The sequence below is a fragment of the Jaculus jaculus genome, chromosome 1 (assembly GCF_020740685.1).
Source record: "Jaculus jaculus isolate mJacJac1 chromosome 1, mJacJac1.mat.Y.cur, whole genome shotgun sequence".
In the NCBI taxonomy this organism is placed as follows: Eukaryota; Metazoa; Chordata; class Mammalia; order Rodentia; family Dipodidae; genus Jaculus; species Jaculus jaculus.
The window spans coordinates 329,213,162-329,236,623 of NC_059102.1; the positions used below are offsets into that span (position 1 = coordinate 329,213,162).

A 23,462-nucleotide genomic window follows, 5' to 3' on the forward strand; every position below is an offset into this window, starting at 1 on the left:
TAGTCATGACTACTCCATTCAGCCTGCATTAGCTTTGGTGAACTGCATATGACACAAATTCACTTTTAGAGTCAGTTGGGAGACACCCTCCTATATGCTCCCTAGTGTTAAAATATTTTACTTAATTTACAAAAGGGCTTCTTTGTCAACACAAGTCCTGCTCTCACAGCTAGCTTGAAAACCAGTCCCGGGGAGATGTTAACAGACACTGTAATCATTCAAATCAAAACAGAAATCCAGAGGCTACAGAAAATTCAACATTAGATCAGATTTCTAACATGTCTACTGCCAAAGCTCAGGAAACATTGTGGAAAAAGGAACAGAAAAATTGTAAGAGACACAAGGTGAATAAAATTAGTCAGAGGCATGATCATACCACAACCCAACACACACACAGACTGATTGAAGCCTTCAGGACCTCAAAGTAAATACCAACAACTCCACAAAGGACCCTCAGTGGAATGGGGATGGAAAGAGGAGATATGAGTATAACACTTAAAAAAAAAAAAAACTTTTAAAAAGGCGTCTGTAGATGGTCTTTTTAAAAAAAGATTTATTTTTATTTATTTGAAACAGAGAAAGGGAGAGAGAATGGGCATACCAGGGTCTCTAGCCGCTGAAAATGAACTCCAGACACATGTACCACCATGTGTATCTGGCTTACATGGGACCTGGAGAATTGAACCTGGGTACTTAGGCTTTGTAGGCAAGTGTCTTAAATGCTAAGCCAACTTTCCAGTCCCTAAATGGACTTTTCTTATCTACTTTTGAACTTTATCATAAGTGCAGTGATCTCAGCTGATTACATGAGCAAGAGGCAGTGGAACCAGGAGCAATGAGAAGGCAGCTGAATGACTCCACATGGTTGCTGGGGGAGAAAATTAGAAGGAAAACAGAAGAGGACATCAGGCAGCAGGGGCATGGTGGCAAACTTTCAGAACTACATAATACTCTGAGTAACACAAGTATTCCTTGGAGACCAAGGCAGGAAGGAGAAGCAGAGGGGAATGGGCCTTGAATTCCTGTCTCTCTATTCATCACAGCAACTCTACTTTGATCTGGATTCTATGTGAACCTTACTTTTTTATGCTTAAAAATATATTGATTTGAGAGATAAAGAAAGAGGCAGATAGGTAGAGAGAGAATGGGTGTGCCAAGGCCTCTAGCCACTGCAAATGAACTCTAGACATATGTACCACCTTGTGCATTTGGCTTACTTGGTGTATTAGTCAGGGTTCTTTAGAGGAACAGAACAGATAGAATGAGTTGTATTAAAAAGCAATGTATTGGATTAGCTTATGACAGTCCAACAATAGCAGTTTGCAGGCCTGAGAGACAAGGAATTCAATAGCTGCTCAGTCCACAAAGCTGGATGCCTCAGCAGTCCCAAGCTAGTAATTAAGGTCTGGAGGCTTCCTGGATAGAAGATGCTCTTCAGTCCACATTGGAAAGCAGCAAGCATGGAACAGCAAGCAGCCAGATGGGAGGAGGGAATACTTTCCTTCCCCATGCTTCCTTCTGAGAGGAGCCACCCACTCTGGGGGAAGGGCTCACTCTGGGGAAAGGATTCTTTCTTTGTCAATCCTCCCTGAAAGCAACCTCAGAGACCCACTTACAGGTAATGTCTGTGAATTCCTAAACAGATCAAGTTGGCACAAAACTTAACCGTCACAAGTCCACCCCTTGTCAACTCAACACAAAACTATATCTCCTTACATCATACTTAATTTCCAAATGAAGACAGTAACAACGCCATAGCTCTGCCTAACATGATATAACTATCATACATCCAACTGGAAATCCACACAATCTTCCCCTCAATACAAAGCAAGGTTTCTTAAGAAATGCTTAGTCTCTAATATAATAAGTCAAATATAAATTCAACAGCATATAAATAGCAATATGATCTTAATCACTATTAATTATCTAAAGGAGAAATAGAGGAAGAACAAAGGCATCTTAATATTGGTATAGATATGTACAAACACTCTTAACAAGGTAGGACAGAAACACTCATGGCAATAACAGTCCTCATGTTTGTAACTGGTCACATGGCCTTAGCTGGTATTTGTAACCACTTTCCTCCACTACCCATTCTGTATTTCCTACACCTTCAGCAAGCACTGCATCAGGTCTTGGTTCTTTACCTGGAGGGGTGACCCATACCATCATTCCTGAAGGATCTGGGCAATTTACCACATTGCCTTGATTGGATTGTTGCAATTGTCCATTGACATTGATAACAGGGCATGGTAACACCAAGAGATACCCTAAAGGATCTCCTGCACTCCAGACATATTCTTCCTTACCTCCATTGTGGGGGAGCAGTCCAACTTCCCCCTAGTAGTCTGGATCAATCACCCCTGCTACCAATGTAACTCCTTTCTCAGCCTGTTCACTCAAGGGCATCAGGAGCCCAAAGTGGCCAGGGAGAAGTCTTAGCTTCCAGTTCAATGGGATGTTCTTCATGTCTCCCCTCTCTGGAACCAAGACCTCTAGACAAGTAGACTGTAAGGTTGCAGGAATAGGAAGCAAAAATTTGGCTAGTGGGTTACCTGGGGTGATGGTAAGTGGGACCATTCCCATTTCCATCCCTTGATTCCTGGACCCATGAGTCCATACTGCAGGAGAAACAGTACCACATATAGGACCCTTATTCAGAGCACATACATCCAACTGGAGGACACTCCCCCAGCCCTCCAAGCTATTGCCATGTAGTTGGCACTGTTGCTGTTTCTTTAAAAGGCCATTCCACTGTTCTATCAAGCCAGCTGCTTCAGAGTGGTAGGACACACGGTAAAACCGGTGAATTCCATGATCACGAGCCCACTGCCATATTTCCTTGGCTGTGAAGTGAGTTACTTGGTCAGAAACAATGCTGCGTGGAATACCATGAGGGTGGATAAGGCGTTCTGTAAGCCCACAGATTGCAGTTTTGGCAGAAACACTACGTGCAGGAAAAGCAAATGCATACCCAGAATAAGTGTCTATTCCAGTAAGGAAAAAATGCTGCCCTTTCCATGATGGAAGTGGTCCAGTGTAGTCAACCTGCCACCAAGTTGCTGGCTGGCCACCCTGAGAATGCTACCATATTGGGGGCTCAGAGTTGGTCTCTGCTGCTGGCAGATTTGGCACTCAGCATCAACCATATCCAGGTCAGTCTTTGTTACTGGAAGTCTATATTGTTGGGCCCATGCATAACCTGCATCTCTGCCACCATGGCCACTTTGTTCATGGGCCCAGTAGGCAATGACAGGAATGGCTGAGGAAAGAGGTTTTCCACTATCCACAAAATGGGTCAGATTTTCTTCTTGATTATTATTATTATTTTTTTTTTTTGGTTTTTCAAGGTAGGGTCTCACTCTAGCCCAGGCTGACCTGGAATTCACTATGGAGTCTCAGGGTGGCCTCGAACTTATGGCAATCCTCCTACCTCTGCCTCCCGAGTGCTGGGATTAAAGGCGTGCGCCACCACGCCCGGCCTCTTCTTGATTATTAAAGTCATTCTTTGATGAGCATTAACATGTGACACAAGTCTCTTTAAATCCTTTGCCCATTCAGAGAGCTCTATCCACATACACCTTCCCCAAATGTCCTTTTCACCAATTTTCCAATTGTGTTCCTTCCAACTCCTGTACCACCCAGCCAAACCATTTCTACAGCCCATGAACCAGTGTATAACTGCACATGTGGCCATTTTTCCTTTCATGCAAAATGTACAACCATTTTCACTGCCTGAAGTTCTGCCCATTGTGAAGACTTCCCTTCATCACAGTCCTTCAGATTTGTCCCAGAAAGGGGCTGTAATGCTGCAGCTGCCTACTTCTGGGAGCTGGCTACATAACACACTGAACCATCTATAAATCATGCCCTAATCCTCTCCTCCACAGTCAATTGATCATAGAGCACACCCCATGATGCCATAGGTGCATGCTTGGGGACAGAAGACATTGTAACAGGAGTAGAAACCATAGGCATTTGGGCAACTTCCTTGTGTAACTGACTTGTGCCTTCGGGGCCTGCTCGAACCCGATCACATATATACCACTTCCACTTGATAAGGGACTGCTGTTATGCATGTCCAACTTTAAGGCCTTCAGATCAGATAACACATGGTTCATAATGGGCAGGTGAAAATTAGAAGCTTTCTGAGTCACTTGGCATATGGACAGAGTAACACACCCCAGTGAGGAATGTGCTGTCTCCAAAATCCAAATAGGTCCACTAGACATGATTCTTAGTGGTAGGAAAGGCCAGGTGCAAGAAGTTATCCTTCACCTTAGAATGAATATCCCCGCATGCCCCACACCAGTGTGACACCTTGTGGAAGGGACAAGTGGTCAAGGTCCCTGTGAACTAAGCTATGACACAGGGCTGGAAAGTTAATATAACCTTGAGGGAAAACAATAAAGATATACTACTGACTTTGCCAGTTGAAGGCAAATCGCTTCTGGTGGTCCTTATGGACTGGTATGGAGAAAAAAGCATTCTCAAGATCAACAGCTGAATACCAGGTACCAGAAGATTTGTTAATCTGCTCAAGTAAAGAAATCACATCTGGTACAGCAGCTGCAATTGGAGTCACCACTTGATTAAGTTTCCAATAATCCACTGTCATTCTGTAGGATCCATCTGTTTTCTGAACAGGTCAAATAGGAGAGTAATAGGAGAGTTAAAAGGAAATGTGGTGGAAACCACCACTCCTGCATCCTTCAAGTCCTTTATAGTGGCATCAATTTCTGCAATCCTTCCAGGGATGCAATACTATTTTTGGTTCACTATTTTCCCTGGGGAGGGAGCTCCAGTGTCTTCCATTTGGCCTTTCCAACCATAAAAGCCTTCACTCCACAAGTCAGAGAACCAATGTGGAGGTTATGCCAACTCCTAAGTATATCTATCCCCATTATGCATTCTGGAACTGGGGAAATAATCATATGAGTCCAGGAACTCACTGGACCCACTGTCAGTCTAACATTTGCCAAAACTCTGTTGGTCACCTGACCTCTGTAGACACCTACTTTAACTGGAGGGCCATGGTGCTGTTTGGGGTCCCCTGGGATCAATGTCAATTCAGAGCCAGTGTCCAGTAAGCCTTGAAAGGTCCGATTATTTCCTTTGCCCCAGTGTACAGTTACCCTAGTAAAAGGCCACGGGTTCCTCTGAGGAAGAATAGGACTAAGCTTAACATTGAAACTTTTGGGGATTGTGAGAGGGTCCTTCCTTGAGGGGACCTGGCCACCCCTTCTATCAAGGGGCTCAGGATCTGTAAACTGGCTCAATTCTGGAAACTGGTTAAGAGGCCTTGATTCTCTGTTGCTATAATTCAAAGTGGCCATTTGTTCCTTTACTCTGGAACTTTTCTGCTCATACAGATCAAGCAGGAACTTAGTAGGCTTCTTATCTATTTCACTTCTGGGAACACCAAGATTAATCAGCCAGTACCAAAGGTCTACATGAGTTGTGCCATTGTAAACATTGCTTTGCCTATACTGTCTATTATGGTAAACATGCTCACCTCACCTTTGGTGATTCAGCACTGCCATTTGCCCTTGTTTTCCCGAGATCCAGTCATTAGGATCTGAGTCACCTAATGCAGCAACTATGGCTCCCACTGTGATGTCTTCTTTACCTAAAAGATCAATGATGGGGGACTTTAAGTATGCTGGCGCTCCCCTCACAAATCTGTTTCTTATAGTCTTAGTGAAGGGCACATCTTCTGGACACTCCCATTGTGGGGGCAAAGATGAGTTTACATGGCAAATCCACTTCAGCACTCCAAGATCTCTGAGCCTTTTAATCCCTTCATCAACATTAAGCCAAGGGATATCAGGCAGCTCAAGCTCATTCACAGTGGGACATCTTTGGATCCATACGTCAGTCAATCAATCAAATAAACTCTTGGCACCTATTCCAACTTCATGAACTACAGTATTAAATCTAAAATCTCTGCTCAATGGGCCTATTTCAGTAAATTCAGCCTGATCTAACCTTATATTCATTCCTCCATCATCCCACACCCTTAAAAACCCAATTCCACACATATTACCCATGCTTCTGCCTGTACAAGTTAGAAGGCTCCTGAAATTCTTTAGGGGTACACCTCACCTCTTGAGTCACACTTTATAGCTCACATTTAGGGGCATGCCTAGCCTTCTGTCTTGTTATAGGCCTACAGGCAAAGATGGGTGAGCACTGAGAAGCATCAGCACCTCCTTCAGGATGGGACATTGCTGGTTCCTAAGACAAATGAGGATTAATTCTCCAAGGCAAGGGTGGAGAGGGCAAGACTTCAGGGTGTGGGGGTGGGGATGCAACTGCCCCTAAAGGAGGGGAGGCCACATTTTTATGCAAAACAACTTCTTCAGCATCTGAGGGTTCAGCTGGGCATGGTGTACCTTTAATCCCAGCACTGGGGAGGCAGAGGTTGGAGGATTACCATGAGTTTGAGGCCACCCTGAGACTACATAGTGAATTCCAGGTCAGCCTGAGCTACAGTGAGACTCTACCTTGAAAAACCAGAAAAGAAAAAAAAATAAATGAAAGCAGAATCTTAGAGTTCAATGTCCTCAGATTCTTTAGGGTCTTCCCACACATCCCCACCCCAAGTCATAGGATCCTACTCTTTTCTGATCAGTGCCCTCACTTTAACTTCTGATAGCCTGTGAGGCTGGGACTTAAGTTTATGTTGCAAGTTAGCCAATCTTATAATGAGAACTTGGGTTTGGTTTTCTGCAATTTGAGCCCTGTTCTGGCTAGAGAGGAGACTCTCCTCCAGGGCACCCTTAGAAACCTTCAGATAAACTTGGAAATTTCCTTCCTGAGCTCCTGCTTTTCTCTCTATAGTTAACCCAGAGATGCTAGAAGTGTGAGGGTCCAAAAATCACTGAAGAAGGACCCCGGACTCAAATACTATGTAAAAACAAACAGTGTTTATTCTACAGAATCAGCCAGCACACAGGGTTCAACCATTCATACAAAATGGCAACCCCAAGAGGCGCACACAGGCCCCTTTTAAGCACAACTAGGGGAATTCCAGGAGGGTTGGGTAATCTTCTAATGTGATTGGCTAGGCAAGCAGAAATTACAGTTGTACATCTTTGATTGGTTGGGGCAAAAGGCATGAAAGGGACATGTTTGGTCATGTCTCCAGGAACTGACTCAGGCCCCTGCAAGGCTATCTCTCCCGGCCACATGTCAGGGTCACTGTTGATTAACAGCCCTTTGTTCATGGTTTTTCCCAGAAGTCTTGTCTGCCTCTTCAGGAAACTGAAACTTAGGCCTAGTCAGGGTGGCACCTTACTGAAGCCTGTCATGGCATCAGTTTGGTCTCTTCTGAAGCAACCAACCAGCATCATCATTCATCTTACTTTTCCACAAATATTCAAAAGTTCTAGATACACAGTCACTAAATTCCTTGCTCTTCACAAGATATGACTGAGGACCACTCAATACGTCTATCTCAAGGACGTCTTTAAATAGTTCACACCATGGATTATTAGAGCCCTCCTTATTACCAGTAAAAGCACTCTCCTTATTAGCAGTAGAGCCTACTCCAGAGCACACCAAGCCCACTAGGGAAATCCATCCTTACAATTCTGTTTCTCTAGAACCACTCCTGGTACCATAATTTGTATTAGTCAGAGTATTCTAGAGGAACAGAACCAATAGAATGAATTATATTAAAAAGAAATTTATGTCAGGTATGGTGGCACATGCCTTTAATCCCAGCACTCTGGAGGCAGAGGTAAAGGATTGCTGTGAGTTTGAGACCACCCTGAGACTACATAGTGAATTTCAGGTCAGCCTGGGCTAGAGTGAAACCCTGCCTTGAAAAACCAAAAAAAAAAAAAAGGGTGGGTGGTGGGTGGGTAGGAAATGTATTGGATTAGTTTATGGCAGTCCAACAATTGCAGTTTGCAGGCCTGAAAGTCAAGGAACCCGGTAGCTGCTCAGTACACAATGCCAGATGCCTCAGCAGTCCCAATCTGGCACTGACGGCCTGGAGGCTTCCTGGATAGATGCTGCTCTTCAGTCCACATTGGAAAGCAGCAAGCAGACAGGTGGGAGGAGGGGATACTTTCCTTCCCAGAGCTTCTTCTGATAAAGCTCCCCCTCCCCCCTCTGAGAGGGGTCACTCACTCTGGGGGAAGGGCTCACCCTTGGGGGAAGTATTCTTCTTTAGTCAATCCTCCCTGGAAGCAACCTCTGAGCCCCACTTATAGGTAATGTCTGTGGATTCCTAAACAGATCAAGTTGACACAAAACTTTACCATCCCTTTGGGGCCTGGGGAATTGAACCTGGATCCTTTGGCTTTATCGGCAAGTGCCTTAACTGCTAAGCCATCTATCCAGCCCAGAACATTACTTGATTTAAAAAAGAAAAGAAAACAACTTACAAGCTGCCAATCTTTCCTCAGCATTTCAAGTTACCAAAGAGAAAGCTGAGACAAAGCAAAGGAAAAAGGTTATCAAGAACATATGCTGGTTTCAGGGCTGGTGAAGCTTCAGGAGGATGCTGGCCTGTGGTTGGGGAAAGGTTCCCAAGGACTATGGTTCAGCAGCATGACTTCCCTTTCCAAGACATCTGTGGGTTCCCACATCTTGGCCTGAAGTTCTGGCCTGCTGCATGCTACTGGCATAGTCTCTGACAACAAGGACTGTCCAACTCTTCTGCTGCTTCTAGCACTAGGGGACAATGAGGCCCCCTTCCTCAAAGAATAATAAGCCCTCCTAAGTGACCACAGGTGCCATAGCTTCTGAATTTCTGTGGTGAAATCCCAATAACATCTCTGTGCTACTAAGTGATTTGAATTTTTATGTAATCTCTCTGAGTCTCAATCTCCTCATCTCTAAAATGGAAGTAAATATTTTCTTCCTCAGACTTTCATGGGAGCATAGCCATATGTGTGATGTGCAGTTGTGGTTACAAAAAAGTACATGATAGATGTGGTGGTTTGGTTCAGGTATCCCCTATAAACTTGGGTGTGCTGAATGCTAGGTTCCCAGCTGATGGAGATTTGGGAATTAATGCCTCCAGGAGGGAATGTATTGATGGGGGCAGGCTTATGGGTGTTATAGCCAATTTTCCCATGCCAGTGTTTGGCACACTCTCCTGTTGCTGTTGTCCACTTTATGTTGGCCAGGTGTCGGGAGCTGTAGAGCAAAAGCCTCTCCATTTTGCCTGGGCCTGTTCGTAAGTTGACTCATTATTCAGAAAGCTGGTCCATCCAGCTCTCTGTTAGGTACTTTTGGAATGTCAATCAGCAGACTGCTTACAGAATCTTATCTTTTGCAAAAGGCCAGTTTACGGTCAGGCTGTGAAGCCTGGTGCAGTCAGGATGTTAAGCCATTGAGGCAAGATTAGATAAACACCTGATTACATCCCCTCTAGGTTTCCTGACAATTCCAAGGCCCTAAATCATGTCAGCCAGCTTATTCCCCCCTTTTCTTCCCCTATATAACTACTGTGTAAAAAAAAATAAAGAGTCAGAGACCTTGATCAGAATATAGACTTGGTCTCCTTCTTTGTGTCTCTTGTCTCTCATCCAGGTTAACTTCCCCTCGGATCTTGTTCAACTCCCCACTGGCCAGGGCAGCCAGGGGTTGATGTCCACCCTCTGTTCATGCTGTCATTTTCCCCTGCCATCATGGAGCTTCCCCTTGAGCCTGTAAGCCAAACTAAACCTCTTTTTCCCAGAAGTTCCTCTTGGCTGGGTGATTTCTACCAGCAATGTGAACCTGACTGCAACAATGGACATACAAAATGATTCTAGCCACATGAACCCAGTGAATCAGGAGCTCACAGGAATAAGAGTTAGGTGTTGGACCTTTCCAGGTGTTCAGCGGAGAAAAGAGTATACATATGGCTGTCAATACTTTATTTTCTTTAAGACAGGGTCTCATTATGGCTCGGACTGGTCTTGAACTCATGATCCTCCTGCCTCAGCTTCATAACTGTGATTACAGATGTGCACTTCTACATCTGGCTTCTCAATAAAGATTTGGTTAAACTGATGACCAGCTCTTTAAGGTTGAAGAAGGACATGGAACTCCAACAGTTTGGAGACATGAGATATTCCAATTCTTTCTTGGTGTCCTCACTCTTCCATCAGGTAAAGGGAGTAAGGGTTAGCCTCCATTGTGGAGGAACTGAGGTGGGCTATGGTAGCTCCTAAATCTCAGAATTCACTGTCAACACTGGGGTCTCAGCTCAGAAAATGGTCTGTGGCCATCAAAGTTACTGAGTCCCTAGATGGAGGTGAAGTGAGGAGCAATAAGGATATGGGTCTCCTTCATAACCATCCCACTGTAGATGCTGGGGACAGGAGTACAACTGCACACATCAGGGGATGGCAGAGACAGTGGTGGTAAACAGAGACTTCCCTGTTATGACTATTTGAAGAACTAGAGATGATATACAGAGCCAAAAGGTGAAGGCAAAGAAGATGGGCAAGCCAAAGAAATAGGAATCTGGAAACAGAGAGGTTGAAATCTGTAGAATACTTGGCAAACCATTGTTTGAAAAAGCAGATTTTAGTATGTGCTTCTGGAAGTAGGGCTTTTACAAATGGGCTAGGGTAATATGGATATTGAGTTTAAGAGAAAAACTGGTGGGGAAAGCTTCTCATATTCTCACTTATATTCCCTGTTATTACTTGTACAAATTCAACCATTGTCCATTTCCCTAATGGGAAGCCAAACCTACCTGCCTCTCTATCATTCCTGATCTTGTGGACCCCACTATTTCAATGATGGCTGACCCTCTTATTTTCCTGGCTCATAAATGTTAGGATCTTCTAGAAAGCATTTTTTTCCTGGGATGGTAGGGTTTAAGAAAGTGGATAAGAAAGTTCCAGTGTGATGGATGTGCAGACCACAGTACTGAACCTCAATGTTGATGAGCTTCTTCCAATGATGAAAAGTCTGATAGTCATCCTGGCCTGCTCTGTGCCTAGCTGTTTGGTCAAATAAGTTTAAGTGGATTATTTATGGATATAACTAACATTATCAGTAGTTTTTGATTAAAGCAGATTATCATCCCTAATGTTGATGGGCCTCATTCACAAAATGAAAATCTTGAGAGAGAAGTCCTAGATTTCTCAACAAAGAAGACATTCTGCTTTCAGACTAAAACAATACTACCAACTCTTGTTGGAGTATTCACCCTGGCAGCCTGCATCACAGATATCAGATTTGATGGCTGTCACAATTAATTATTTCTGGGTCCAACTCCATAAAATCAATCTCTCTCTTTTTCCTTTCTTCTCCCTCCTTCCTCTCTCTCACTCTCTCCTCCTCCAGTCATTTATCACGCTCTCTCTACAGCCCATTCTCCCACACACCCAGATTCCCTTGCACACCCTCACCCCTTACACACACACACACACACACACACACACACACACACACACACACACGTCTCCACCCTATTCCCTTACATCATCTCCATACTATACTGGACCATATTTCTGTTTTTTGTCTTTTAAAGAAAAATCTGGCATGTACTTGAGAGCAAGAGGAGGTACTTAACTTCTCTCTAGGGTGAGACAGGTAGAGAAGTAGATTCCTTTCTTCCCCTTCTTTTGTAGTCTTATGCTAGGAATGGGCCTCCTGAGATTAGCGTTCTGCCCATAGGTTGCTTATCTCTTTCTGTTGTGCCTGTCATGAGCCTGTAGGGAAAACCTGTCTCTAGGCTTTCTGAGTAAAGAGGTATTTTTCCTAAAAGGCCTCTGTCATAGTTTGGATATGAAAGAAATATCCCTCAAAAGGTTATATATTCAAAAATTGGTTCCTCATACAGCACCATTAAGGGACATTAAGGGATTATGAGGACTGTGAAAGGGACTTTGGGGAAATGATTAGACCATTAGGGGTCTGACATAATCAATGTATTGGTAATTCAAAACTGAATTGACTACCCAGAGTTGGTGAAATTATGGAAAATGTGGTCTGATTGGGGATGGGCCTTTGAAGGCTCACCAGTTTCCCAGCTACTAACTGTTTTTCCCTTTCTGTCTGTCTCCTATCCCTCTCTTACCCTCTCCCTCTGCTTCTTGGCTGCAGTGAGGTGAGAAACTTTCCTCCACTATGACCTGCCAGCATGATGATCTGTCTTGCCATCTCAGGCCCATAGCAATGGAGCCAGCCAACCATGGACTGAAACCTCCAAAACTGTGAGCAAAAATAAATTCTCATTCTGCTTTGGGCAAAAACATTTTCACAGGTCAATATCCATGCTTACTCTCCAGTGGGCTTAACTCTCAGACACTAGCTTTCAGTTCTGAAGTCATACATGTTAGTTTAACTTTTTACACAGTTGTCCTCTTTTCCTGCCTCTAGGTTCTTCTGATCAGTCTATAAAAGGAAGATTCTTAGTTAATTCTCTCTCATTTACCCATTATCATTTCCATTGTGTCTATTATATATACATTATTTAATGCCTACAATAATCTTATTTAATACATTTATTATCCTTATTTTATATGTTTTTAAATAGATGCCCAAAGAAGTTCTATAACTTGCCCCAGACAAGACTGAGATCATCTGAGGTTATCTAAATTCAAGCCTGTGCTCTAAGCCAGGGACACTCAAAATCTAGTAATGAGAAAGAAGTCGGGGTAAAAATCAAAGATGAATGAGGCAGGGACATGAAGGAAAACTAGGAGTGAGATGAACATAGCAACATTTAGGAGAAAGTCTTGTTCTTGGGTTATTGCTGAGTATGGCATTTGATTCAAAGTTCATCATAGTCCATACAAAACAGTCAGGAACCTCCTTTGCTTCCAGCCCACTTACAAAGAGCTTCTGGGCAGCTAGGTGTCCTGATCAAACATGGGGTACTAGGTGCATACACTTCCTTGCACCTGGGTGAGCTTTTCATGCAAGCTTCACCCTAACATTCCAGAGTCTACCTCTGAGATATTTTGTACTGCAATTTGCAAAACTGTGCTATTGAACACAATACATTAGTTCTACTCAGATCCTAGCAGTATACTCTCTTCTAATTCCTGAGGAAAGATAAAGGGGAGGGATGAGGAGAATAGGAGAGGGCAAAGGAGAGGAACATACAAACACTGAAGTCTCAGAGGCTGCTGAGAGGTGATTGGAAAACCTTTGCCTGAATTATTTCTTTGAGTCTGATGTGGTGGTACACACCTGTAATCCCAGGATTTTGGAGGCCAAGACAGAAGGATCATGAGTTCCAGGCCAGACTTTGAGTCTGCAAAATAATTCTCTCTGTCTCTCTCACATGGGCTTTCTTATTGGGTGTGTGCTGGCTGGCCCCATCAGATTAGAGTTACTAGTTTGTGTATATACCTTCAGACTGGAGGCTCTGAAGGCAAGCTGTGGTAGTTTGAATGTTACATGTTCCCCATAGCCTCACATGTTTGTGAATAAGCCTCATACTTCCATCCTCATTAGTGCAACCTTTAGGAGGTAGAGCTTTGCTGGAGGAGGCATGTTGCTGTGGCCAGCCCTTGACGTGTTACATCCTGCTTTCCTCACGTAGGGAGCTCTACTTCCTCCACGCCGACATGGAGATGTGATGCCCAGCTGTCTGCTTTTGCCATGCCCTCACCCATCACAGTAAAACTTCTCTTGAACATAGGGTTCATGGACACATGCTCCCTGGGTGGGTTTAATTGTGTGTCCCCCATAAACTCTTGTGTTCTGAATGCTTCATCCTTACTTGATGGCAATTTGGCAGGTGGAGGCTTGCTGGAGGAAGTGTGTTGCTGGGGGTGGATCTTGATAGCTTATTAGCCTTAGCTTCCCAGTGTTAATTCGCTCACTCTCTGGCTATGATATTCCATTTGCTATAGCAGAGATGACGTCTAGCCTCTGCTCATGCCATGCCTTTCCCGTCATCATGGATTTTCCCTTTGAGTCTGTAACCAAAATAAACAACTTCACTCCTATCAACTGCTTTTGTTTGGGTACTTTGTGCCAGCAACATGAAAGTCACTGCAACATAAAATTGGTAACAAGAGTAGGGTCATTGCTGCTAGAAACCTGACTGTGTGTCTTTTGGACTTCTGGAATTGAGTTGCAGGAGGAAATGTGGAAGGATGTGCAAGCAGAGCTTGATGGAGCATTCTGGTCAGACAGTTGAATGACCTGGATGTAGTAAGAACTGTGGACTGTGAAGTTTGGCTTATGAGGGGAAGAGAGAGTTTTGTCCACATTTGGTTAGAAACAGTTTGTGCGAGAGGCTTAATGCAATTTTCCCATGTCATGAGAACTTGTACAGGATTGCACTGTATAGAAATTGAATGATGTAAACAAATAGATATGGCATAGAAAGAAAATATGGGTCAAAACTGCCTATTCAGCTATAATTGTCTGAGAAATTACAACCATTGAGATTGTGCCAACTGTTCTGTATTGGGACAGCAGAAAAAATGCTGACTTTTTTGAAATTAAGGAGCCAGCCTGGATGATGAAGGAGTATCCTGTTATTCAAAGTCAACTTTATTCCTTGCTGGATTAACAAATTTGGTAGCTCTCCCTGGTACTATGGAGTATAACAAGTGTGGAAAGGATTATTGCATGTGCAACATGGTTTAATTTTTTGGAAATGGCCACTGGCTAATGTGAAACAGGGTTGTTGGTATTACCTCCAAGAAGCCCCAATGGAGCCATGAGGAAGAGCCATGGGTTGCAGTGGAGACTACCAGGACTTTTTGACATACCAGGACTGTGAGATGGATGCCAATGAGAGCAGCTAGCTCAGAATGGATTGCTCTCCAGGACGCATGTAAGCAGTCCAGCTGGAGGGGTAAAATTGTAACTCCAGATTTTGTCACTGGTTAAGATGTTGGAGTTGGAGCTATAGATCATTGCCTTGTTTGCTTTAGATCTTGCATTGGTTAAATTGCTCCCTGCTATGCTCAATGCCATGTTTTGAGGTATGAATATTTACTCTGTGACATTATGGTTGTTTTTTATAGTTTACAGTTAAGAGAATTTGGATTATGGGGATGTCTGAACACTGTCGGGATTCATAAAAACTATGGGGACTTTTAAAGAGGACTGAATGCATTGTATTTTACATCACATATTGTCATAAGTTTATGAGGGCTAGAGATAGAATGTGGTGGTTTGAATTAGGTGAACCCCATAAACTCAAGTGTTCTGATTGCTCAATCCTCATTTGGTAACACTTTGGGAGATGGAGTCTTGCTGGAGGAGGTGTGTTGCTGGGGGTGGATCTTGATGGTTTATGAGCCCTAGCTTGCCAGTATTAGTTTGGCTAACTCTCCTACTGTGGTATTCCTTCTGTTGTAGCAAAGGTTGTATCCAGCTTCTGCTCATGCCACACTGCGGCAGTCAGATTCACATGGCTGGGACAAACACCCAACCAGAAGCAGCTTATGGAAGGAAGTGGCTTATTTTGGCTTTAAAAATCCAAAGGAACACCATCAATGGCAGAAGCTGGCTCACTCCCACAGATCCATGCAGCGAGATGCCACCAAACAGCCAGCACCATAAAACTGCCAGAGCTCCAACTGTTCTTCACATACTTTAGGTCTGGACTCAAGATTGATTCCTCAGTGACATGACCCCCTGCTAGGGACTCAAGTAGGAAGTTTAATGAAAATGTCTGAGTATATGGGGCCATATATTCAAACTACCACACACAACATTCTCCTGCCATCATGGAACTTCCCTTTAAGACTATAAGCCCAAATCAACAACTCTCTTCCCAAGAGCTGCTTTTGGTTCACGCTTTGTACCAGCAGCACAAAGATAACTGCAACACTCACTTCCCCTCAGTCTCACTGTAGCACAGTAGAAGTTCTGCCTTTGGACTCTACTTTCTCCTTTAGGCCTGAGACTACCTTCTTCTTCCTCCCTCCTGGACACAAGCACCAGCCATCTTTCCCTCTTTTTTTTTTTTTTTTTTCATCTTTCCCTCTTAATCCCTGTACTAAAGAACATAAATTCATAAATTCCCATAAAAACCCAATGTGTGGCTGGAACATTTCTTTCCAAGATCTTTACAATTTTCTCACACTGAAGGGTAGTTGAGGGCAAGGACCATTCTCTCACTCTCATTCCATCTTCCAGCTCTTACTCATGCTCAGTCCAAATGAGTGAGCTCTCTTTTCAGCAAGTGTGCAGTGTGTGGCATGTGAATGTAAATGTGTCTGTGTGGTGATGATGACATTACTAAACTCTGGCTCCAAAGAGTTTTTCTTACTCACTCAAGTTAACTCATCTGAGTACCTACTTCTTAAAGAAGCTCCTGAAATTATTCTGTACCTAGGTGACCATACAACCAGGTTTATTTGAAGAATTTTTTTATCCAGTAAACTTTATTTATATATAACAATAGTACAAATTGTGTCCTTGGCTTGCAAAATAGGAGTTTCATATTTACAATAGGTACATGATAATATATTAGAATAACAAAACCCCCACTTTACTGGAACATTTTAAATACTTAACTTTCTCATAATTTCACAACACCTATAAAAACAACAGAACCAGACAACCAGAGTTGTACGTTTTAAAAAATAGATATAATACAGATTCCAGTGTGTCACAGGGAAGGTTCTGAGTAGGATACAGGAAAGGGCAGATGAGCTCACACCTCTTCTCTGGAGATTAAAAAGCTTGAACCTTCCTACCCCATACAGTTAAGAACTTCAGTCCTGTTTGGTGGAGACCAGACTCATTCTGCTCAGATGCCAATGTGGAGGCAGACAGAGTCAGAGATGACCTTTGTTGAGCTCTGTTTGAAGCTTCACACTTCCTCAGGTTATAACCACAGGGGCCAGGCAGCACAGTGTGGGAAAAGGCCAGCTCAGCAGGGAGGGAGTGCAAGGGGGAGTGAGGTGTGGGCTCTTGAAAGAGAGGGGGAATCTCCAGTTAATTTACTGGACTGAGCATGTCTGACAGTCAGTGGTCTTGATTGTCTCTGGGAACATTCCCTAGACTAGTTAGAAAGTACCAAGAGAGAGGCTTCAACCTTTATTTATGAGTATCACTGGGCCCTAGATGCTAAAATGTCACTTTGGGGAATCAGTTGAAAGGATGGCAATATAGCAAATGATGTGAAATTAGGAAAATGATGCCTCTGTTTACTCCAACAACATTCCTGAGGCAAGCTGAGACAAAGCATCAGGAGCACCTGATCTTCATCTCCCAGGTCCCATCTCCCATGGCATCTGCGCTAAGGTTCTTGAGGCCACATTTTACATTTTCTCATCCTTGTGGTCCTTTGTGGTTCAGTTCTTCCCTGTGTGTGTCTAGGTCCTTGGAGTCTCAGCCATGAAACAGTGTGGCTGGGGAGAAGGGTGTCTCCAGAACAGCTGCTGGCTCAGTGTTAAAACCACAGGAGGCTGAGGAGGACATACGTGGCAATCAGGAGGTATCTAGAGACTGACATGCCAGGGTCTTGCAGCCTTCTCTTGCAACTTTCATTGCTCATCTTTGTCTTCACACACTCACCATTGCTTCTGCCCATGCCCATCTGGAGCAGAGGTCTTGACTGCTATTTCTTATTTTCATTTAGTGATACTTAAAGAAAGTTGGGAGCTCAAGCAGTAGGGGAAAGTGTTGCCTAAAGAGCTGGTAAGAGTAGACATGAATGCAGCTTGCACTGCTGAGGGCCTTGCCTCAGGAAGAAGTAAGGCAGCTGGGTGGATGGACCTTTTTCCTTCACTACAGTCCCTTTTCTATGCACCTGTATTCTATGTTGGGGGTGGGGGACTTTCCTGCTTATCTAGAGACACATTTTCTGGAAGAAGGATTTTTTTTTTGCATTTGTTCATCTTGTTTTCCAGCATCTCTGGTAGAGCCTGGCAGACAGACAGTTGCTGCACACGAAAGCTTTCCAAATGAATGGATGCAGCTCCCTGCAGCATGTTTCACAGCTCACCCCTACTTTCAATAGCTGCATTCAGTAAGGAGAGGCTGAACAGAAGTGATTTTGAGAGACATAGTGGAAAGAGGTAGGGCATCAGACACAGATGTGCCAGGCCCACGCAGGAGGCAGGGGGTGGTGGCAGAATCAGTCAGAGGTTTTGACCTCCATCTAGTTCACTGGCAAACCCTCTGGAACCTGTTAATTTCTCAGAGAATTGGCTTTTGTAAAGATCAATGAAATAAAGCAAACCTGGATAGACTTTAGAGAGAGATTTCCTGACTCCCCCAAAGAGATGACTTTTTGTGGGGAGAGTTTGTGGCTTTAATGCTTTTTTAGTAAACACAGGGCCAAAATATCCCCAAATTGGCTAATAGGAAGGAAAAAAAAAGCCAACTAATGCCATTTCCTCCATAGAGTGTGGGCTCCATTGGTTCTTGGTGAATCCTACTCCCTAATCCCTAATCTCCACAATCTGTGGGCTCAAACTAAAGCAAAGACTTGGTGTAGAGATTGGTAGGAAGCTAAAATGGAGGCAAGACTGCAACCCCTCACCATCCTAGCCTGCCCTGTGTCCAGCCAAGCTTTCCTTAATTCCTTCCTTGGGGATGCCTTTTCGGCACCTTTTCTATCTTAGCTACATTTTCCATCTTAGCTACCTTTTCCAAGTCTTTCATAGAATTCTAAGCAATGTGATCAGGCTGCCGTTCACAGTGGGCCCTACTTTTTTCTGTTCAACATCTCTTCCTTCTTTTTCCACATTCTCCAAATACCTTCAGTGAAGCAGCTCGGGGGCAGTGAAGAACATCAAAAGTGGCTGCTTGAAGGAGATGCACAGAGAGGGTTTAGGTGAGATACTGTTGGAAGAGATGCTGTACTTTCTTTTACTTCATGGTACAGGTTCAAGAACCCTTTATTGGAATAGAACTTGGAAGGAAAATGAAGGCAGGCTGGAATTTGTCCTGGACAATTAAGTCTCCTGCTCACATTCTTCTTGCTTGTATCTTTTCTTTCATTTCCATAAATTTTAGGCTCTTTAGGCTTTGGGTGCTGTGAAGAGCAAACACTTTGGCTTAGTGTGGAAGGCCAGTCATTAGTATTTCTTCCAGGCTATTAATCGGACCCCAAAACTTTATCAGAAGTAGACTATCAGAAGAATGTAGCCTTGGCATAGCTGGTCATGAATCATCATGAAATCAGCAAGTATCCTGAGTATTCTCCCGAATGCTTTTCTCTTCCTACTTATCAGTTGCATTCAGGCAAGAAAGGAGCTGAAGGTCCCAGGAGACATCTGCTATGTATGAGATGGTGATCTTAAGTCACACACAGGGGATGGAAACATTCCCAGCTCCCTTCCCCTGCTTTGTGCTGGGAGTCCCATGTGGTTAGCAGAGCCTCAGAAAACTGGAATTACCTGAAGGTATAGCAGGGTATAGAAAAGCTGGGCCTGAGTTAACTGCAAAGGAAATGAGCCTGGTCCAGTTTCTCCTGGGGTAGCTGGTCCTGCTTACCAACACAGTAGTCTGGTATTCCCAACTTCTTAGAAAGCAGAAGCTGGAAAGGGGCAATGGCTCCTCTGTGTCCTCCCCAGCTCTACCCCTCTGCCTCTCCTTTGTCTTCTGACCCCATTCAGATTATGCAGAGCTGGCTTCTTGGGTTCATGAGGTCACCCTGTCACCAATGTCCTGCTGTTGTGGAGCTCTTCTCTTTGGGTGACTCCCACTGGCTCCTCTGGACCTAAGGTGGTGCTTTGGACTTTGCTTGGAAGCTATTCTCAAGAGAGTTGGCCATCTAGGACTTTAGGTGTCAGCAGGACACAGAGGGAAGGGCAGGCACTGACAAAAAGCCATAGCTGTTCTTCACAACCACAGGTCCAAGAGAAGCAGAAATGACAGTAAATGCCAGTCATTTCCACTGAGGCAAGTATGGTGTGCCTAGGTGGTGAGAATTGTCTGGATATAAGTGAAGGGGTGGTCTCCCCCTCCAGGCACAAGAGAATGAAAGTGTAATAATAAATACCACTGCTTATTAAACCCATGCTTTTCAAGTATTGCTTGCTGTAAACAGTTTTCTTTTTAATTGCCAGAAACTGCTGGACAATTGGAGTGGAATCTGAAGCCAAACACCATGTCTTCAGGTCAACTTCCAGAGTGCACCTTCAGAGGCTTGGTCTATAAGCCTTCTGGATGCTTGGCTTTTAACAGGGACTGATGTGAGGTTCCATTCAGTGCCCTCAGGGAGGGAGATTTGCAGTCTGGGAGAGGCCCACCTCCCTCATTTCCAATATTAACTTTAGGGAAACCAAAAGAAAAAGTACCAGCTCCTGATTGTGGAAGCTTGGTATTAAATAATATAAGTAAAAGACATTAGCACAAATCATGGGTCCTCAATAAGTACAGCCTTCTTCTCTGATGAGGACATACAGGCATGCAGCATGGAAAGCTGTTTCCTATTGGCCAAGTGGAGCCATTCAGCTTGGCAGAGGCCTGCATTTCCATGCTCCTCCACCTGGTGGGTTTCAGACCTTTCTGGCCTGTGTCCCAAGTGTTTGGTGTGAATTTGTGCTCATTCCTCCTACTCCTTTTCCTTTCAGTTCAAAGGAGAGGAGAGCATTTCCACTCCAGTTCCTCTCAGCATCTCTCTGTAGACTTTCTCTGACACTGGGAAAGACATAACAGGAAGAAGGGGACAGAAATTAGGATTAAGCAAAAGTTGGATGGGAATGATAGGGCAGCTTTATGTTTTGTTTTATTTCTATTTTTTCCCTTTTTCTTAAAAAATTAAATAAAGTTTTCATTATTTCTCAATATACATCAAGTAAGTTTTCATGCAAAGCAGCAGTCAGGGAGGCAGAACCTTCCAGGCTCAAGCCTCTCAGGCTGAAGAGCCGTCTTCTCCTTGCCTAGCGTCCGACACTCTGTGATGGGAGACACTTGCTGTCCTTCCCACAGGAACTGGCTGTGAAGAAATTTGGCTGGCGATGGGAGAGGGGCCCTCTCCCCAGGATGGGATCTCTGGGGGCAGCCAGGTTTGAGGCCTGGTTTCCTTTACTCATCCTTCCTTCTGGGACTGTCGTGTGACAGCTTGGATGGGTACTTCTTCCAGGAACAGGAGGTCTTTCTCTCAGCTCTCGATGGACATGGCATTGATGAGATGTTCCACCTTGTAGGCCAGCCGCTGCCGCCGGGCCTGCTCATCCTGCTCTAGTGCCCCAATGAGCTAAGGGGAAGAACAAAGGGGTATGACCAGGACTCAGCTTAAAGGATTGTTCTTTGGAGACCTCCACTTCCACCCTTCCCTCTACCTCTTCCTTTTGCCTTTAGGAATGTAACCTTAAATAGCAGGAATGATTAGTGAATGAATGTATGCAGTCATTCTTTGCTTAGCCTCCAGGGTACTTTTTTGAGAACAGGGTCCTTCCATGTTTGAGTACACTTACATAATAGGAGAATGAATCAACCACAAGCGAACATACACATGACATGGGTGAGTCTGCTACCAGCATTAATATGACATACTGTCTGAAGACAAACCTGTATTTTTCATAAGCAGAAGAAACATATTCTAAAATGGAGGCAAAAATTGCAGCATGGAGAATGCATACACTAGTCACACAGTCATTTGCTAATCAGGCGTCATGTACTGTGCATCGTCACGTGTGCTGCATCAGTGGCCTCTCCACAGGTCTCTTCTCACAGCATCCCATAAGCTTGTCAGTGCTGTGCTCTATTTAGATAATAGGTGTGAAGTCACAGAGGAAGTTTTTAGTTCCATTTAGTCTCATGGGACCACTGCCACATGCTACTTATTCCTTGAGGTTCAGTGCTAATCATGACCTGTCCTTCCCAAAGCTGTAATCATATGTGAAATCTGACCAACAGAATCTGCTCAATTGGAAACAGTTTGATCCATTGTTTAAGAAAAAATGAAATTATTCATGCAGCATTTTGAATTGAAAAAAATTAGTAAAGTGTTAATTATTGCATTAACAATGAGAGACAATGATGTATGAAGAAGCATTCAGTGAGTCAGAAGGTTGACTGCCATATAAAGAACTAATTTTGAGCTCAGCAGGTTTGACTATATGTATGTGCTTTCAAATTGATCCCCACTTTGGTGTTTCAGGACTGATAAAGCTTTATGCTTAGCTGCCTGGCTCCCTTCCTGTGAGCCCTGCCTGTGATGGTCTTACCTCTTCACTGTACTTGCTGACATATGAGTAGATCTCATTGAGGGCACTCAGCATGTTGAACTCTGTGGCATGCAGGCGGGACTGCTCGGCGAGGTAGGCATTCATGTCCTGGTCACTAATGGCAGGGAGTTTGGCGATGTCTGCATAATATCTGCCATGGACAGGAAAGACCCATGAGGAGATCAGCAAACATCTGCCAGCACCCACCCTGGTCCAGGTCCCTTGGGGAACACTGGGGTCCGTAATGCTCTTGCCTTTTGATATTTTCTTTGATGGGGCTTCTGCTGGATTTTGTTTCAAATTGGGGCTAAAGTCTAAGGGGGAGTTTCCTCAGCTAAGAGCTGTTTGTGTGCCCCATGTGTTTAAGAGCCCACACTGGCCAGAGTCACTGAGCTCACCTCCAAGCTTTCCTACTTGCTAGGTGGTGACATTGGGAAAGTTTTCTGTGCCTCAGTTTCCTTGCTGGTAAAATGGGCATAAATGAGAGTAACTATTCCATAGTTCCATTTGACATCTTTCTCTCTTTTTAAAGCATTTTATTGACAAATTCTCATGCATATACATAATATATTTTGATCATAATCCCTTCCCACTATCTTCTTTTGTCCCTTCCCCATCACCCTCACAGCAAACCCCTTCTTCTTTCTAATTAGCTCCTCTTCTATTTTGATGTCTTCTTTCCCCCTCCATCATACATGATGAAATATTAACGGTGATGGGCCCAACACTGTGTAGAACCTATAACACTCACAAGCCACTGTGAGGTCATGAATGCAATAGTCACTTATTAGACATTTTAATAAGATGATATACATGAAGTTCTTACAAGTGCTCAGTAAACAATAATTAGGATAGTAATAATAAGAGCTCCAAGGGAACAAAGCCCTCTTCCTTACCACAGCAGGAAGTTTGAACAAGGAAGGAAGGGAATGTGAGGTCTTAATCCAGAGGGAACTACTGACCTCTCCACCCAGCTCTTATAGCTGGGGATGTCCTTGGCATAGAGCAGCTTGTTGGAGGGGGAGTCCTTGCCCAGCCGGTGCTCTGATGTGGAGCAGGAGTCCATGAAGGTCTGGGCCACCACAGAGAGGCAGGCATCCGTAATGCTGCCCTTGTGAATGTCAAACACAAACTGAGGATTCTTGATGACATTCACCCAGAAGCGTAGAGGGAGGCTATAGAAAAAGGCAGAATACACCTGAAAATACATTCTGCCTTGCCCCTTTCTCATATTCCACCCCAGCCCTGAATGGCAGCTAGCCCATCTAAAAGGCAAGGAAATGAACTCAGAAAACCCACCTGACAGGGGCTGCTAGTTCAGCCTATGCTGTTACTGGCTCTGGGAGGAAAGCAGAAGGGCCTTGTACCTTCTTAGGCCATGGGTCTGCTCCCTAACAG

The 23,462-nt window shown here is 44.1% G+C and overlaps 1 protein-coding gene and 1 pseudogene across 1 annotated transcript in view; both read right to left on the reverse strand.

Annotated features, from left to right (window-relative positions):
* Window positions 1–2,043: 2,043 nt before the first annotated feature.
* LOC123460943 lies at window positions 2,044–5,237 on the reverse strand (annotated as a pseudogene).
* An 11,030-nt stretch (window positions 5,238–16,267) lies between these two features.
* Window positions 16,268–23,462, reverse strand: part of Plxna2 (plexin A2) — a 203,053-nt gene continuing 195,858 nt past the window's right edge. The window contains exons 30-32 of the mRNA XM_045142360.1: window positions 23,027–23,239; window positions 22,065–22,215; window positions 16,268–21,091 (exon numbers count right to left, since the gene is read on the reverse strand). Coding sequence (XP_044998295.1) covers window positions 20,996–21,091; window positions 22,065–22,215; window positions 23,027–23,239 — 460 coding nt within the window. The 3' untranslated portion in view covers window positions 16,268–20,995. The remainder of the gene's footprint in view (window positions 21,092–22,064; window positions 22,216–23,026; window positions 23,240–23,462) is intronic.